Source organism: Gambusia affinis, linkage group LG10 (assembly GCF_019740435.1).
Source record: "Gambusia affinis linkage group LG10, SWU_Gaff_1.0, whole genome shotgun sequence".
NCBI classification, from domain to species: domain Eukaryota; kingdom Metazoa; phylum Chordata; class Actinopteri; order Cyprinodontiformes; family Poeciliidae; genus Gambusia; species Gambusia affinis.
The window spans coordinates 8,188,376-8,200,821 of record NC_057877.1 but is presented as its reverse complement, the minus strand read 5'-3'; the positions used below and the strand labels follow the sequence as shown (position 1 = coordinate 8,200,821).

The 12,446-nt window shown below is 42.7% G+C and overlaps 1 protein-coding gene across 1 annotated transcript; it reads right to left on the bottom strand.

Annotated features, from left to right (window-relative positions):
- Positions 1–889: 889 nt before the first annotated feature.
- Positions 890–9,834, bottom strand: myoc (myocilin). The gene is made up of 5 exons (XM_044129681.1): positions 9,070–9,834; positions 4,636–4,701; positions 3,994–4,086; positions 2,800–3,011; positions 890–2,256 (listed from the first exon to the last, which is right to left on the bottom strand). The coding sequence occupies exons 1-5, from the start codon at positions 9,563–9,565 to the stop codon at positions 1,675–1,677; spliced, it is 1,449 nt and encodes a 482-aa protein (XP_043985616.1). The 5' UTR covers positions 9,566–9,834; the 3' UTR covers positions 890–1,674.
- Between the last annotated feature and the right edge of the window lie 2,612 nt (positions 9,835–12,446).

The following is a 12,446-nucleotide window of genomic DNA, read 5'->3' as shown; positions in this document are numbered from 1 at the left end:
AAGGTGTCAGTAGAGAGCCTTTATGTGACATCCATAAGCGTGTCGTGTAGTGATGGGCAGGAACTGGGAGCCAAAACTGCTGGTAATATTTATGCAGGCTTAGGATGTGATAATATGATTCCTTTTTTTTCTCTCAGAAGTTTGGATAAGTATCTCAAAACATAAGAGGAAGGAACGATATTTGTATTTCTTTATTTTCTATGTGTTGAAAATATTCCTTAAATATTTTTAGGCCCGAGCAGCTAAGCGCTGCGAAGGCCTATTATAATCGTATTGTTTATTGTTACGATTCTGCCCCCCTAAAGAGGTGGACATTGGCTCAATAAGCACCAGTTTTGGCACCTCGCATGAACTATGTCAGACCTTTAAGGAGTTTTTCCGCTGGCTATTTGTTCGCTAACCACTTAGTATCTGGTTCAGTTCTACCCCAAGCAGTGAGCTTTTCCATTATCTGCTCTTGTTCCTCACTGGGCGGGACGTGAGCAGCAGCAGCAGTGACCACAGCTGCAAGACACACTCAACAATGAGAACCTTGACGTTCTGGTTCTGATGAACCAAAATAAACCCAAATATTTAATTTTGTCTAACAGAAATTAAGTAATTTGACTCCGCTGCGCCCCCTAGGTCATTCCATAAGCCATATCTCCTCACTGCATCAGTCGATCGCCACCAGATTTTTTTGGTGCGTCGTCAGAAAGCGCTGCTGAACGCGTCGCCTGGTGGACGGATGCGGAAACTGCGCGCCAGCCAGCCTTTACCCTGAAATATTAGAAAGTAGTGTTGCCTATATATTAAGTTAATCCTTTTGTTAAAACCTGCTGAATGAAATTGTTTCTCATCTTTGATTAATCCATCTATGCATTTCTAAAAATGAAATAATAAACAGGGCCGTCATCAATAAACTTTATTTTATGAGGATTTTGGACACAGGTTGACTACACTGTGCAAAAACATGCAATATTCAATACATGCTTTATTGGAGCAGTTTTATAGAGGGATGTTGGCTGATAAATCACTGCGGGGCATGTAAAACCACAGGAGTTGGTATCGCAGCATTACTGAATCAAATGCAAATCATGTTTTTGGTTAAACTGATTCGTGGTTTATTTAATTCACAAATACATAGCTTTACACGGAAAACGACAAAATCACATACATGGATTAAAGGCGGTACAAAAATAATTCCTCTGAAAACAACATTGTGGACCATGCCACGGCAAAATAAGGAACGAGAATAAAGGAAAATGAAAAGCAGACCTGCGGGAGGCACCATGCCTCCAATGTTTAAGGAGTTTGGTAGTTTTCCTACAGGTGAAAAGGCGTTAGCTTTCTATGGAAAGACAATAGGGCCACAATTTGTCCGACTTACTTTCAGGATGCTGTAAAATATGGCAAAAAACCTTTTTTTGCTTTGATGGAGAACACCTCTAGAGTTACCAAACAGAAAACAGCATCAGGTCAGAAAACACTATTTTAAATCATCCTGACTAATTAAACAAGGATGTTTTTTTTCCCCCTCATAATTTCTTACACATATTGGGTGGAAACTGACTACTTGTGAGCTTTTTGCTTTTCCATATCTTTGTAACTGCTGCTGCTGTTGCTCATGTTATGGTCTAAAACTGTGAGTCTCTGAAGCAGGAACAGGTGAGCAAACAGTCATTGATGCTGACCTCAGTTAGCCTGCTGGCGGCCCAGCCTGAGGTCGTAGGACACTAGGTGGAAGTTGTCCCAGGCAAACAGCTTCCTTTGGGCCAAGCTGTAGTCAATCATGCTGTTGTAGCCGTACTTGTTCTTGAAGGGAATGGACACGGCCTTCAGCTGGCTGGTTGCCGTGTCGTAAACGTGGTTGATGGTGGTGTCGCGGGCTGCGTAGCTGGCCACGGTGTAAAGCTTCCCGCAGATCATGAAGGAGTTGGCCACGGACGCCTTCCTGATGCTCGTCTCCCAGCTCCTCTTCACCTCCAGACTGTGTGGGTCGAGCTTCGAGATCACAATGGCTCCTTGGGCTTTGCTGGTGGAGTAGACAGCCCACAGCCCCTTCTCGTCCGCAGACAGGTCGATGTCCGTGTAGCCGCCCCAGGAGTAGGGGAACTGGCCGTGGAAGCCAGCGTGGGGGAGTTCACGACGGGCCGCCACGTTCTCAGAGGCCAGGTCATAGCGGATCAGGGTGCGACTCAGCCGTCTCTGGTAGTACAGGGACCCTCGGTATATTGTGGCCCCGGTGCTTTCCAATGGGTCTGGCAGCAGCAGGACCTGTCACAGCAAAACATGAGGCAATAACTAGGACTGATCCGAGACTTTGAGGCGCTGTCCAGGCACCTCAAGGGATTTGAGGCCCCTTGATTTTCACAAACTAGGACGTGATTATGAAGAGGAAGCGAAAATACCCATGGTTTTCAAGAGGTTTTGCAGAAGAAAGTCATAAGAGTCCAGAATGTAATTTTATACACGTCATGTTAAGGGTTGTGGTCCTGTTGGGAGGTGAGCCTCTGCCCCAGTTGGAAATACTTTGCAACCTTTAACAGACTTCATTTTCCACAGCAACTCTAACCAGTTTTCCTGTTTTGATAGAAAAGCATCTACTTACCATGACACTGCCACCAACATGTTTCACTGCTGTGGTAGTGAGCTCAGGGCGATGTTCAGAATGCATGTTACAACTTTCAGATTTTAATTGTGGATAGTTCTGAAAACCATGTATAATTTTCCTTCCCTTTCATAAGTATGCACTAATTTAGTAGTGCGCTAGTTTGTGGTAGGAGCATGAATAGTTTTGCATAGCCCTGCTACACCCACCTTGGAAGGGAAGCCTTTGGAGAGCTGCTCCATGTCATCATACCCATACAGCTGCCTGACCTCGGTGCCAATCGTGTCGATGCGCCAGAGCATGCTGGCTCCATAGGGGGAAACGGCCTCGGGATCCTGCATCCAGACACCGTATTTACCTGCGATGTTGTCAGCCTTCCTGTGGGTGACCGGCTCACCCACGGAAATCAGCTCCCCGCATCCTGCAGGGCGAGGAAGACGAGACGAGACGGGAACGATGAAGAGACTCGATATAGTTGTCACAAGTCAACAGAAGCCGTAATGAAAGACAAGTTTTAAATCATGTCAAAGCTTTGAGATGTTCTCTCTGCAAGACTTTGAAGGTCATTGGATGGCCCAAATCTGGCAGGCCCGCGACATAGATCTACACTTGAAGAATCAAACCAAACATGGAACCACAGTGGTCTTTAAACGAATGCGTGTGATTCATCCTCAAACAAACTTGCGTCAAGGAGAAGACACAACCGTTTGGCTTTCTCTGAGTCACTACCTTCAGAGGAGAGGCTGCGTGACGCAACTCATCCAGGGTCTCAGAGAAAACGATAAGGTTGGCTTTATATTTATCTCTTCCCAAAATACCACCTTCCTCTCGGGTTCCGGATGTAGCCCCAGATTTAAGATTGGATGGCAATATGTCTTTTAAATACACCCATTACTATGTTACCTCAGAGCGCTTTGGCCTCAAGGAAGATGGAAAGATGAGTCGCGTTGACTCTTTGCGTTCCCCTATAGAACGCTGTGAGACGCAGGGTGTGGTTTGGGGGAGCCCACCCGAGGAAACGTTTAACAGCCACATTAAACGACAGCCTTGTTAAAGGTGCTTTCCCTCTTCATTTTTGAGGCAAACATGAAACTCAGAGGGAGCCTCATTCCTACGGTTCGGCATGACGACGGTATTCTCACCCTGAATGCCTCGGTATTAATAGTCGTATTTGCTTTGAGGCTGTCAGCAGGAGGGGTGAGTGTCATGTTTGCCAGGTCTCACCAATGGAGGAGGACGAAACGGGGCTTGTCTTTACATTTCAGCTTCTTTTATGTCTTTTTATGGACACATTGGCTTCTAATTGTGTATGACATTCTCTCAGAAAAAAGAAGAAGCTGGATTTGGGATTTGGTGGAGAACATGACGCATGTTTAGCTAATTTCAGGCTAAAGAATAAAGACCTGTGTTGTCGACGTTGCCGTCGGGTGCAGGCACCTCGGTCACCTCAGCCTTCAGTTCCTGAAAGCCCTGGGCTCCATGCGGCCAGGCTGAATCTAAACCAGCAAGAGATACACTGATTTATATAAAAATAATTACAACATTCATTAAAATAAGAATTGTTAGGGATTGGCATCTAAAAATAAATAATAATAAAAAAAAACTCCCACAAAAACACAAAATGCTACCAAGTATTTTTTTTGTCTAGTTTGCAATAAGACAAAACTAACGTACAAGTACATTTACAGCAACATATAGGAGTTTGTATTATTGTAAGTAATTTCTCAATATTGATTTTTTTTTTTTTTAAATATGCTGTTATTCAACTGGCAGATTTGTTTTCACTCATAATCAGTCATTTTCCCCGTGATATAAGTGTAATAATCTACCAGTGGAGCTGGTGTTTTTTCAATGAACATTGAGGAATTACTGATTCAAAACAAGCTCCTATTTCTTGCTGAAAAGTTGCTTGGAAGTCAGTTTGGTCCTGCTTCAGATGTACTAAGACACTTGCTCTAGAAACTAGGCTGGAAAAACCTGGTGACATTTTGTGTTTTGACAGTGCGGCCTCAGGATGGGAATGTTCTGCAGAAAAGCGGCCTCACCTCTCGGGTTGCTGCTGTCGCCCTGCCGGTTGGGCCTCGTCATGAGGTGGGACATCTGACTGGAACCTAAACGCACAGACGCAGTGTGTTTCAAACCACCTGATGAACTCAACAAGACTGGGTCTGGCCCTGTACTTTGACTAGGTCATTCTAACACACGGACAAACATTTATCGAAACCGTTCAGTTGTGACTGTGACTGTATGTTTGGAGTCGTTGTGTGTGGGGGACTTCTTAGCCTATACAATATTTAGCTTAATATTATTTGGCTGCATTCAGAGAAAGCCACTCCCACAGCATGATGTTGCCACTGCCGTGTCATGTGTTCAGGGTGATGTGCAGAGTTTGTTTTCTGCTTCATAGGCCAAAGAGTTTGATACTGGCCTCTAAATGGGACTCCTTTCGCATGTGAGCTGTGATGGTTACTGTTGTGGTTTACAACTGGGACTGAAGTGGAAATAAATGTAGAATCTATTTGAATCAGTCTGTGTGAATGAATCAATTTTATGATAAAGTCCTGCGTATAAACTGGATCATTTAGTCTTGAGTTGATGTTTGTTGTACATTTTCGCTCAACTCTTAGTTGTTTTTACCTAAATAGGGGAATCTGGAAAGTCACTTAGTCGCACAGTTTTCCATTATTTATCAGAAATATAAGCCATTTATCATTTTTCTTCACCATTCCGAATTACTTTGTGTTGGTCTGTGATGTGGAATCCACAGCAATAAAAGATGAAGTGGGTATGATTACCTCTAAAAAGCTCCGTGTCTCTTTCAGATACCACTATGTCTTTGTTATATTTTTGCTCTCCAGATTCCTTCCGACCATTTTTCATTTATTTTTTTTAGCTTGTTTTCCTCCCAAACCCATGATTACAGCGAGACGTAAACCCTGTCAAACTGAATCTGACGAACTGTAAACAGCTCCGTACGGAGACTCCTCCTGGTCTAAACACTGCGTTGATTGCAAAAGAGAAAGTGAGACGCCTGGATGTGTTTTGGTGAAAGCTGTTGGTGCGTGAGTCCATATGGGATTTTTTGTTTTGTTTTGTTTTGTTTTGGGGGGGTTTTCTCCGTATCTTATCGCAGACGCCTGTTGCTCAAAATGTCGGGCAGGCAGCGAACCCTAACGACGCGGAGAGCATTAAGCGTCAACATCTGGAAGCTGATGTTGATTTTCCCCGTTAATGAACAGAAGCAGCAGGACCGTAAATGGGGCAGATGATGACCAACAGGTGCTGTTGGAAAAAAACAAAAACCGGTGCCAAAAGTCTCTGTCGCTCGTAGACTTTGACTCGTTTCCTTGTTTTACCACTGAGCTTCGGGAAGCATTGATGGTTTGGGGATTTTATGTGACAAACCAAACCAAAATGGTCCGTGAACTGTGAAGGGGGATTAAGTGTTGTATTCGTAACTTATGGAAAAAGTCTGAAAGGTTTAGCAGTCATTTGATTATGGGCTCATATCCGGATAGCACTTTTATTAAAAGAGAGTACAGCTGATTGGCTTCAGAAGTCAGCTGTAGGTTTATGTCTCTGCACATCCGCCGGCCTAAATCATCCTGTTTAGTCTTGCAAATATAGCTCAATCTCAGTCAGATTAGACAAAGAGCGGATGGGAACATTTATTTTCCAGCTTCTCCACAGGTTCTCAATAAGATTTAAGTTTGGACTTTGACTGGGACGTTGTTTGACATGAAAATGCTCTGAGCTAAATCATTCGGATAAAGTTCTTGTTGTCGTCCAAGATGTTTGCTTCCAGGAATGTGTTTAGCTCTAAGGATTTTCCATGGATTGTGGTACATCGATAACTGATTTTTTTTTTGAGGCGTTGCAACTGCAAGTCAAAACTCTGCATTTTTTTTTGAAAGTCACGTATCGATGCTGTTGCAGCAACATTAATGACCGTTTTACGCCTTGGCAACACTTTCAGAAATCACTGTGACCCAATGTAATCTAGAAAGGAATTTGGTGCAAATCACGCCTCACTTTTCGATGTCGATTCGAAGTCGTAAAACACTGAAATTATTGTGATTATTGTAACGGCGTCTTCACAGGTCTGTCCAACAAATCAATCAAACAGCTGCAGCTGATCTAAAATGCTGCTGCTCGTGTTCTCACTAAAACCAGGAAGATAGAGCACATAACACCAGTTTTAAAGTCCCTCCACTGGCTCCCTGTAGCTCAAAGAATAGACTTTAAAATACTGTTGTTAGTTTATAAATCACTGAATGGTTTATCACCACAATACATTAAAGATCTGCTGCTGTTGTATCAACCTTCCAGAACCTCTCAGGTCTTCTGGTTCTGGTTCTGCTCTGCATCCCCAGAAACAGAACCAAATGAGGAGAAGCGGCATTTAGCATCTATGCACCAAAAATCTGGAACAAACTTCCAGAAAACTGTAAAACAGCTGAAACACCGACTTCCTTTAAATCTCAACTAAAAACCCACTTGTTTAGAGTTGTATTCAAAACGTAATCAATTGCAAATTTATTGACGGAATCTGACTATGTTGTGTTTTTATTGTTGATTCTATGTTGCATTGTATTTTTGTGTTTGATTTGATGTAAAGCACTTTGAAATGCCTTGCTGCTGAAATGTGCTATACAAATAAAGTTTGATTGATTGATTGATTGATTGACACACGTCGGACCTCGGTGTTCCTCAAACTTTTAAATTCGACTGAGCACAACAGGCCAGGCCTCATATGAGAAAGAGTAATACTATTTGCAGCGTAGGGTTGTCACTTGTGCTGTCAACTGTATTTAAAAGCCTGTTTTCAATGCAAAACATAACAATCAGAGAACAGCAACTCATATATTTTAACTGTTTCAAAAGGTCACAGAAATACTGTGGGAGTTGTGAGAGATTAAAAAAATCCTCCTGTCAAGGGTTTCACTCTTCCCTACAAGCCAAAATGGCTTGATTTATGTTCTCTCTCTGTCTCTGTCTGCCCTGGTCCTGCAAGCCTCGCTCCTGAGCATGATCTATCCGGCATCTGCCTGTCACCCTTAGGGGGGCCCTCCCTGTGTATTTCAGTCTGCGGGTGAAAACAAGAGGAGCTACAACCATAGCTGAGAGGATGTCGGAGGTATACAAGCATCCCCAAGCAGATGGGGTGGAGGTGGTTCTGTAGGACGGCGGGAAAAAAAAGATTTATCGGTCCAGGAAATCTCAAGGTTAAAACCCAATGATGCAGAATTCCAGGTGGGTAAACAGAGAGAGAGAGAGAGAGACGCTTGGCTGGAAAGTAAAGGAGGAGAAGATGGAGGTGGAGGGGTAGGGGTAGAATTTGCACCGGGGCACATCGTCCTCCTCGTGCTCTCTCTCCTTTTAGGGCCACTCGCGCGCATTTCCCGCCATGCAAAGGGGGGGAAACACCAGCCATAAAGACAGCAGGGTCTGCCCTTAAATATAAAGCTGATCCTCTATGGCCGCCTTCCAGCGTTTCTAAAAGTAAAGAAAGGAAGACGGGAACGGTGGGGAAGAGGGGAAACCCGAGCCGGGGGTCTCTGCGGTATAAAGGGGAGACCAAAACATTACCATGCAAACGCACAAAGATGTCTGTGGCATGAAAACATGGAGGTCGTCCATTTTTGGTTCTTAACCCTTAAAAGCCTGATGCAACAAGATAGAAATGATAAACGTTGCTGTTTAAAACGCTTTAGACAAAAATACCTGTTTAATTATTAATGTTGCTACACCGATTAGCTATAGTGACAATTACAATAGAAACAAATGTCAAATTCCAATCAAAATATGTTCAAATCTAAATAAAGTTTTCAGTAGAAATAGAATAAATTAAATATCCACTAAATAGCACGCTGTACACTGATTGATGAAATTTACATAGATAAGTAAAAAAAAAAAACACATTTTGACCTGTCTTTTTGTAAAGCTGTCAATTATAATTATGTTTTTTGTTTGTTTGTTTGCTTGTTTGCTTGTTTTTGCTGTATGACTCTAAAACCAATTTTTAAGTTAACATATTCTCAGAAATAAACTTTGTAAACCATGTGGGTCTTGGAATAAAACACCTGTCCTCTGCAGGACCTGGAGGATGAGACAGCTGGAGGATTTGATACGGCAGATATTTTTTATTTATTCATTTATTTTAGAAAGCTACCTTCTTTTTAGAGGTTTCAGAAATATCTGTATAAAAAGTGCAACATTTAGCAATGTAGGATTATCAAGCCAGATATATATTTGTCATCATGAATAAAAGCTATGAGAAATCTATCAAAAACAATGCATTTGGCATTATAAATTTAATATTGATTAAATGAATGCAGATCACAAATTGCAGAAAAATAAGCAATATTTTTAAAACGAGAAATTAATTTTACGGCATAGTTTTTTGTTTTGTTTTTCCTGATCAACATTTAAACAGATGTTTGAGGTGGGAGGGGGTTTTTGTGTGTGTTGTTTCTTACCAGCAGCCGGTCTGCCTCTGCCCCAGTCTTGCTGGGTGGCGGTGGCAGCTGCCACTGGGCTCTGAGACAGGCAGGGTCTGCTCCTCAGCCTCTCCGTCTCCCGCCTCATCTCCTCCATCCTGATCTTCAGCGTGTCCAGCTCCCTCTGCAGCCTCTCTTTCTCCCCTTGCAGCAGGTTCCTCTCTGCCACCGCTCGGTTGAGAGCCTCCTGGAGCTCGGGCTGCGGTCTGGCAGCGGCCCCCTGCTGGCCTCCCCGCGGCTGAACGCCCTTCCCGCCGAGCTGGGCCACCAGCGCCTCCAGCACCCCGAGCCTGGCCTTCAGGCCGTCCAGCTCTGGACCCCCAGCCTGTGGGCAAGTGGCCTCCGCGGGGCTGGGCACGGTGAAGGTGTACTGGCATCGGCCGCTCCGGTCGTTCCCCCTCCACAGGGAGGCTCGGTCCTGGGCGTCACCTCGCAGCAGGAGGCCACATACGCACAGCAACGAGAGGAAGAGCATCTTTCAGACACGCCTGAGCAATTTATACTAATATCTTAAGTCTTTTTATGTTTGTTTGTTTGTTTCCCCACAATCCAACGTTCTGTTCCTGTGCAAATTGATTAATTTTTTTTAATCCAAGCCAATTTCCAGATTTAACTCAGAGGATTTTTTTCTCCTAACAGGTCGTCTTGTGCCCTCTCCCCTTGCCTTGTTCTCTCTTCTATGAGCAGCTCTGCAACACTGAGCTCTTCCCAACTGCTCTCAGATATTTATACAGTCTGGAAGGGACACAAGGAGGGAAACTGGAAAACAGGGAGGAGAGGAGAGGTGAAAGGAAGAGAGCGGGGAGAAGGAGGGGGAACGGAAAAGGAGTCGGGAAAAGGACAAAAACACAGGATTTGTTTTTGAGCGATGCTAAATCCGCAAAATGATGTTTTTGGGATTTTAGGAGGTTAAATCTGACGCTTTGTAATAATTGGGATTTTGAAGATCTTATCTGGAGAAACTGTCTTTTTTTACGTGCATAAAAAAACGCCGTTCCTGTTCAAATTCTCAGGAATTAAAAAAAAACTAAATTGTTTTATTTTATTTTATTTTTTGAAAGGGTTTGTTAAAAGTTTACAAATTACTCCTTTGGCTTCATTATTTGGTATAATAACAAATGATTTGATCACAGAGGCTGAACAGCTATAGTTCAGGAGTTGAACTGCTTCCAGCGTAAAATGTCTCAGCAGTGGATGCAGATGCTGGTTAAATGGTTATTTTCAATAATAAAATAAAAATAAAATGAAATAAAAAAACAAGCTGATGGGTTGTTGTTTTTTTAAAGCGTGAATTTGGAGGTAGTGCGTCATAAATGATGTGTGGTCAAGTTGACTGGCTCCACCTCCAACTTCCACATCCACAGTAAATAATCATCAGCATCGCCAAGACAGTTAACACACTTAAAACCTTTCAACAGGACCTTCAGCTTCAACTACCCCTGCAAGGTTTGGGTCCAACATGGTGGCGAGATATGATCCCCGTTGGACAGCTTCCTCCTGAGGAACCGGTGTCTCCTTACATATGGTTTGGGGGGGCATTGGTGATCGGATAGGACGCTGACCCCCAGCACACAGTGTCCCTCAGAGCTGAGACTCTTTGGTGTGGAGTGTGAGTCCCTGCTTCAGACTCCACGCTGTCTCTGCAATGCATTCATACTATCTCGCGTTAAAAACAACTTGAATTAGCTTCTTTTTTCCCCCTTCTTTATTTAACGCTCACTTCCTCTCGGGTCACCCAAAATTTAACACGGCATCTCATTGCCTGACCTCCTCCTCTTCACATTTTCACTTTTCCTTTCTTTCATGTGCATACATTTCTCTTCCATCCATCCATCCATCCATCTCTGCTGACCCGACCGGCCGTGATGTCCAAAGCATCTCTGGGTCGCAAAGGGAACTGAACGCCCGAAACGGGATGAAAACTTTTAGTTTACTAGCCGAGAAAGGCAGCGTCAGCAGTAGCAACATGGAGACAAAAGTAGCTAACGCTGAAAAAAAAAGGGTGGGAAAAATGTTCTTGGGAAAATGTTGGGACGGAAAAAGTGGTTTGTAAACATTGCAAAAGTCTATGTTATGATACAATAATTAATTAGAGTAATTTAGTCCTATCTCCAAAGAAAATACAAATTAAAACAATAGAAAGGCTGCCATTTTCTCTGGGCCTCAACTCGTTTCAATAAATCATCGTGCAGTTAGACCAAATCATTTAATTGCTTTTATAAATCATAGACGCGGCACTATGCCTTATACGCACAATAACAATGTACGTCATGACAACATGACTCGCCGTGCGGATTGTCTCGCTATGTATAAAAACAGCAACACTCGACATAAATAGCCCCACAGAGTTGGACTGTGGAGATTCATTTGTCTACGCTGTTACGAATATATATACTTTTAGAATGTATTGTCCTTTTATTTTGTTTTGCTATTGTCATTTTTGGACGCATGAAGCCGGACTGGTGAAGCGCTTCAGAACAGAGTAAAAGCAGAGAGGTATATGAAAAAGAATATTGCAGCAGTTTAACTTTAGATGTACTTTCTTACATGTCTGAGAGGCTTCACAGAATTTTTTATTTTTTATTTTATTTTACAGGGAGGTTTGGTAAAACATTTATAAGTAGTTAATATCTTTCTTCCAGTATATAGCTCTCCTGGTGACCACGTTAAGCAGAAATCCACATTGTTCACAGAGGCTGAAGCTGCCAGCCCAGAAAAACCAAAACCAAAGTCTGCTGTCTTAAAATACCTCAAATTGGAAAACATTAGTGTGAACCTAACACTGTGAACCTTTAAACTATTGTGAGTATTTAAAGAGAAGTTGCTAATTACTTACACACTAAATACAAGTTGGAGGCAAAACCAGCAATCTTCCTGCCTAGAACAACTGTGAAGAAAACTTAGATAGAAGCATGTAAGGCTTTTTAAGTCAGAGTAAACTGTCCAACAAGATGTATAGCATTTTAAAAAATGTGAAATAATATAACAAGGTAATTGAAACTTATGTTATTAATTTTTTTAAAGGGCTTATTTCTCTATCATGTAGATACTCAAACATGTCTTGTTCTGAATACTTGTTTCACACAGGAAGATTATTAGTGGCACACACCCTCCAACATCCATTAATGTGAAAATAAACACATTATGGATGTGTTTATGGACACAGTTTGTTTCTGTGTAGCAAACTGACCAATCCAAACGTGACAATGGTTTAAAGATTCTGAAAATAGTACTGACATAAACTATGCCACTTGGATTGGAGCAGAGATAAGAGGGTAAACACCTGCCCTGGTCCAGGCCCTTCTCAAGCCAGCAGCTAGCTTTAGCCTCCAGGACCCGGGTAAACTGGAGTTATA